Source organism: Bombina bombina, chromosome 5 (assembly GCF_027579735.1).
Source record: "Bombina bombina isolate aBomBom1 chromosome 5, aBomBom1.pri, whole genome shotgun sequence".
In the NCBI taxonomy this organism is placed as follows: domain Eukaryota; kingdom Metazoa; phylum Chordata; class Amphibia; order Anura; family Bombinatoridae; genus Bombina; species Bombina bombina.
The window spans coordinates 59,261,906-59,267,905 of NC_069503.1; the positions used below are offsets into that span (position 1 = coordinate 59,261,906).

Below are 6,000 nucleotides of genomic sequence, written 5' to 3' on the forward strand. Positions count from 1 at the left end.
ACCATACGTACAGTTAATCAGAACCATTATTTATTATTATCTGTCTAAACCATTTAATATACTTTTTACAGACACGGCCAGAGCACTGAGAGATATCAGGTATTGATGTAACTGGAGTGAATAAGGGAACCTTCTTCCTGAGCACGGACATTGGAGCCTATTATCAGCATGAACTCATATGTGTTAGGTGAGTAAAATAGATATTATGCTGGCTTTAATTACTGGGAAAATAGAATAGATCCCTCATTAAACAAATATAAACTATTATATTTATATCTGCACCTTTTAATTACATTTGTGTCAACACCGGCTCTCAGATCACCTGCAACTCTACCTTCCCCTGCCCTAACCCAACTCATGGAACTCCCATAACTACACGTACGCCTACCTTGTTCCCATATGTGGAACACCCAGAACTCCACCAGTAAGTGTTCCCCACCCCAGAACCGCCACTGATTTGTGTCCTTAATTTCACAGTGAGTCTTATTAAACTAATACATTTTTGGCTGATTATATAAATTAAACAACTGCAACTGCAAGCTAAGAAGTATCATAAGATCACTGCTCCTTTAGCCTTTCAAAACATCTCACACTAATTATTAGTCTGTGATGATTAAGACATCATATTCTCACCCTACTGGTGTTGAGCCATGAGAGCCGGGCAGTGCTGTATGTGCAGTTGCTTGTGCAATGTTAAATAAGGATGGTAGATGCCACCTATCTTGCCCAGAATACATATGTATTTGTTCCCTGGCTGAGAACATTATCCACCTGCACCTTATTTAATGGGGCGCTATAAATTGTTTTAATCAGTAATCAGTGGTTTAGTTTATTATGACATAGAAATATTTACATTATTTGTCTTTCTTTGTTTAAATTTGTGATTTACAGGTTAATCAATATAAAAATAAACACAAAACAGAAGCCATTTTATGGAATGTAAATAAATAATATAATTTGTGTAATTTGATGGAATCCATTTTAAAGAATAAACTTTCTTTATTTTCTTCATTCCTTTTCTTTTTATGTAGACAATCACTTGAATAGTTCATACCCATCCTTCACTACAGAAGCATCAGAATGATACCACAAAACTCTAATAGTCTCAGACACTAATGACTATTCACAAACATTGGGGAAACTCACAGCAGATATTTTAAAGGAGATGGAGAATTGCAGGAACTGGGCAGCAATCATTATGTACAGAGAGTAATTTAGTCATCAAACAAGAGGACAACATTTATGCCTTATCTAGTGAAATGATTATCCCAGAGGATAAACCACACACATTTACTGAGTTTTCAAAACATTTAAAAGAAGGGAAAGTCTTAAGTCTAGCCAAATTATTCATACAAATAAGAAACCATTCGAATGTACAGAATGTGAGAAAAGCTTCACATGTAATTTGCATCTCCTTGAACACCACACAGTTGTGAAACCTCACACATGTACAGAATGTGGGAGATGTTTCACATCTAAAGGAAGCCTTAAGTGTCACAAAAAGACCCACACAGGGGAGAAACCTTTCACATGTACAGAGTGTGGAAAATGTTTTACACAAAAGAGTCATCTGAAAACTCATGAAAGAATTCACACAGGAGAAAAGCCTTTTAAATGTACAGAGTGTGGGAAAAGTTTTACACAAAAGAGTAAACTGAAAACTCATGAAATGAGTCACACAGGAGAAAAGCCTTTCACATGTACAGAGTGTGGGAAAAGTTTTACACAAAAGAGTAAACTGAAAACTCATGAAATGAGTCACACAGGAGAAAAGCCTTTCACATGTACAGAGTGTGGGAAAAGTTTTAAATTAAAGAGTCATCTGAATATTCACGAAAGGAGTCACACAGGAGAAAAGCTGTTCACATGTACAAAGTGTGGGAAAAGTTTTACACTAAAGAGTAATCTGAAAACTCATGAAAGGATTCACACAGGAGAAAAGCCTTTCACATGTACAGAGTGCGGAAAATGTTTTAAAGAAAAAAGTAGTCTGAAATATCATACATGGAGTCACATAGGAGAAAAGCCTTTCACATGTACAGAGTGTGGAAAATGTTTTACACAAAAGAGTGATCTGAAAACCCATGAAAGGTTTCACACAGGAGAAAAACCTTTCACATGTGCAGAGTGTGGAAAATGTTTTACACAAAAGAGTGATCTGAAAACCCATGAAAGGTTTCACACAGAAGAAAAGCCTTTCACATGTACAGAGTGTGGGAAAAGTTTTACAGTAAAGTGTCATCTGAAAACTCATGAAAGGAATCACACAGGAGAAAAGCCTTTCACATGTACAGAGTGTGGGAAAAGTTTTACATACATTAGTGAGATGAAAACTCATGAAAGGATTCACACAGGAGAAAAGCCTTTCACATGTACAGAGTGTGGAAAAAGTTTTACACAAATAAATAATCTGAAAACTCATGAAAGGATTCACACAGGAGAAAAGCCTTTCACATGTACAGAGTGTGGAAAATGTTTTACACAAAAGAGTGATCTGAAAACCCATGAAAGGATTCACACAGGAGAAAAGCCTTTCACATGTACAGAGTGTGGAAAATGTTTTACAATAAAGAGTAGTCTGAAAACTCATGAAAGGATTCACACAGGAGAAAAGCCTTTCACATGTACAGAGTGCGGAAAATGTTTTAAAGAAAAAAGTAGTCTGAAACATCATACATGGAGTCACATAGGAGAAAAGCCTTTCACATGTACAGAGTGTGGAAAATGTTTTACACAAAAGAGTGATCTGAAAACCCATGAAAGGTTTCACACAGGAGAAAAGCCTTTCACATGTACAGAGTGTGGGAAAAGTTTTACAGTAAAGTGTCATCTGAAAACTCATGAAAGGAATCACACAGGAGAAAAGCCTTTCACATGTACAGAGTGTGGGAAAAGTTTTACATACATTAGTGAGATGAAAACTCATGAAAGGATTCACACAGGAGAAAAGCCTTTCACATGTACAGAGTGTGGAAAAAGTTTTACACAAATAAATAATCTGAAAACTCATGAAAGGGTTCACACAGGAGAAAAGCCTTTCACATGTACAGAGTGTGGGAAAAGTTTTACATTAAAGAGTCATCTGAATATTCATGAAAGGAGTCACACAGCAGAAAAGCTGTTCACATGTACAAAGTGTGGGAAAAGTTTTACACTAAAGAGTAATCTGAAAACTCATGAAAGGATTCACACAGGAGAAAAGCCTTTCACATGTACAGAGTGTGAAAAATGTTTTACACATAAGAGTAATCTGAAAAGTCATGAAAGGATTCATAAGAGAAGAAACCTTTCACATGTTTAGAAAGTGGGAAAAAGTTTTTTATTGAAATCAGGTATCACAAAACACCAAATATTTACACACAAACTTTATTTACACAGTGTACAAACCTTTTTACAATTATCCTAAATAGAAGCAAAGGAAAATACACTAAGCGCCTACTCAATAATGACCTCTAGCTCTGATAGTTGACACCTAGTTGTCAATGGTAATATAGCAAGTAATCAGAAATATATCAATGCGCCACCCAAAGGGAGGCTAGGTCTAAGTGGAACTAAATTTGGAGTGCCACATGCAACGGAAGTGAATTAGAATGACAATTTATTAACAAAATAACAACAGTACATATACACATACATCATGGATCCATGAGATTAACAATACTAATAAAATTACTTGATTACACAAGTTGGTAAAACATAAAAAAAAATGGTATAAGTTGGAACAACCCTGATGAGTAAGGTTATACTCAACAGGTGAGCAAACAAGTACAACCAGATAAGTAGCACAGTTTAAACTCATATAATCAACTCAGAAGAGATGCTCATGAACAAAGGTGAAAAAGAAAAACAAAGTGGAATCTTACGTGTCAAATTGATAATGTATATAATTGGTTGGGTTGGTGTACGAATGGTATAGATGACTCCAAAAGATGGTAAAAAATGAAGCTCACAGCGTGGCTTTAACTATGTGCTTAATTTTTCTCACAATGAAATTTCAACTATGTGCTTTATTAATACAAATAGTGCTTTTAAATAGCTAACTTGTAAGCAGAGGCCAGTGGACTGTGTGCTATGACAGAGTAGATAAACAATTCAGAGTTCAAAGTGCATGTGTCAAAGAAAAAATCCAAATAAATAAATAAAAAAGCAATAACAAATAGCAGTGGGTTAAATTAGTGAAGCAACTATAATATTCAATGCTATAAAATCACTACTAAAAAGTAAAATCAAAATTCAAATAGACGATTGGTTGTGACAAAATAAACTATGTTGGTATTAAAAAGCTTGAATTACAGCAAATAGATTTGTGTCTTTAAAATCTTGAATTTCAGCAAACAAGATTGTGCCTTTAAAAAGGGGGAAGTGTATAAACTTGAAGTGTCCCAAACGTAAATATAGTAAGCAATAATCCAAGGGTGGATATGAGATGTTATGTGAAGCTAGGTCTTAAAGATCCCAGCATCGAAGCTGTGTATCTGTGACAGCTCCTGGGTTCAGTGTAGGACGTGTAGGATTGTCATTCTAATTCACTTCTGTTGCATGTGGCACTCCAAATTTAGTTCCACTTAGACCTAGCCTCCCTTTGGGTGGCGCTTTGATGTATTTCTGATTACTTTCTAAATAGAAGCATCATAAAGGATCCTCTTGTAAATAACACTTTCTAATCCTAGTTATAAAAGCCCCAGATTGGAAGTGCTCTCCTGCTGTCCTTTGTTCCTCTATATATGTGCACCTCAGTTTCTCTCATATCAATGTGATAGAATCCAAACACCACACAGGAATATACAGATCTGTCCTCATACTGACCAGTTTACACAACCATTCACCACCAAAGCACCCCCAGTGTTTATTAATATGCCAGTGTTAGGAGTTGTACGTTTGTTTTACATAGGGGAGGTAATAATTATATTTACAGAATAAAGGAGTCTTTATATGAATAGAGGTAATAATTACATTTACAGAATAAAGAGTCTTTATATGAATAGAGTGTTAGAGAATTATATAAACAAGAACATCAGTCTCAAATGATTGACATCTGGGAGATATATTTATTGTGCACATCATGTGGATAAACCTTTTCTTATAGCAATAGATGCTTAGCATTGTACATGTTATATACCAGAGGAATTACCGAGGGGAAACTGATTTTATTTAATGAGACACAATGGGCTAGACTACAAGTGGAGCGCTAATTTATTGCACACACAAAAATGTGCAAATGGTCCCATAAGTTATCAGCCATTACAAGCGGCTGATTTGTTCTACCACGAGCTCATGGTAACAATTAACGCTTATAAAATTAACAAGAGAAAAGATCTCTGGTTAATTTTCTAAATGTCCACCAAATGTCCCTAAATATAAGTGTTACTTTTCTTTAATAAAAAAATAGCATTTTTTAAAAACAAAACAAAAATAACTGCAGTTTTTGGGGGCTAAATTTGCCGGCTGTGCAGTGTTAAAAAAGACAGCACTGAAAAGTGCCTTTATATTGCGGTCTATGGGAACTGTGTGTTTCCTGTAAATATACTGTATATGCTTTTATATATATACACAGTGTAAATACACATATTAACTAATAAATATGCTTTTTTATATATATATATATAGTATATATATATATATATATATATTTATATATATATATATATATATACACAGTGTAAATACACATATTAACTAATAAATATGCTTATATATATACACAGTGTAAATACACATATTAACTAATAAATATGCTTATATATATACACAGTGTAAATACACATATTAACTAATAAATATGCTTATATATATATACACAGTGTAAATACACATATTAACTAATAAATATGCTTATATATATATACACAGTGTAAATACACATATTAACTAATAAATATGCTTTTCTATATATATACACAGTGTAAATACACATATTAACTAATAAATATGCTTATATATATATATACACAGTGTAAATACACATATTAACTAATAAATATGCTTATATATATACACAGT

The 6,000-nt window shown here is 33.8% G+C and overlaps 1 protein-coding gene and 2 long non-coding RNA genes across 3 annotated transcripts in view; all 3 read left to right on the plus strand.

Annotated features, from left to right (window-relative positions):
* LOC128659201 (uncharacterized) overlaps positions 1 to 1,061 on the plus strand; it is a 46,814-nt gene extending 45,753 nt beyond the window's left edge. Inside the window, exons 2-3 of the long non-coding RNA XR_008402309.1 lie at positions 72 to 187; positions 1,032 to 1,061. This is a non-coding gene — a long non-coding RNA (uncharacterized LOC128659201). The remainder of the gene's footprint in view (positions 1 to 71; positions 188 to 1,031) is intronic.
* A 54-nt stretch (positions 1,062 to 1,115) lies between these two features.
* Positions 1,116 to 3,488, plus strand: LOC128661309 (oocyte zinc finger protein XlCOF6-like). The gene is made up of 2 exons (XM_053715579.1): positions 1,116 to 1,147; positions 1,318 to 3,488. Exons 1-2 carry the CDS (start codon positions 1,116 to 1,118, stop codon positions 3,299 to 3,301), a joined length of 2,016 nt encoding a protein of 671 aa, XP_053571554.1. The 3' UTR covers positions 3,302 to 3,488.
* Positions 3,489 to 3,574: 86 nt separating this feature from the next.
* Positions 3,575 to 5,025, plus strand: LOC128659202 (uncharacterized). The gene is made up of 2 exons (XR_008402310.1): positions 3,575 to 4,942; positions 4,988 to 5,025. It is a non-coding gene; the product is annotated as an uncharacterized LOC128659202 (long non-coding RNA).
* Positions 5,026 to 6,000: the final 975 nt, after the last annotated feature.

What these genes read in the sequence shown, in the direction of transcription:
- LOC128661309 (XM_053715579.1), top strand. Translation starts at nt 1,116, where the DNA reads ATGACTATTCACAAACATTGGGGAAACTCACA. An exon ending in AAACATTGGGGAAACTCACA is followed by an intron (nt 1,148 to 1,317) that starts GCAGATATTTTA and finishes AACATTTAAAAG; the next exon opens with AAGGGAAAGTCTTAAGTCTA.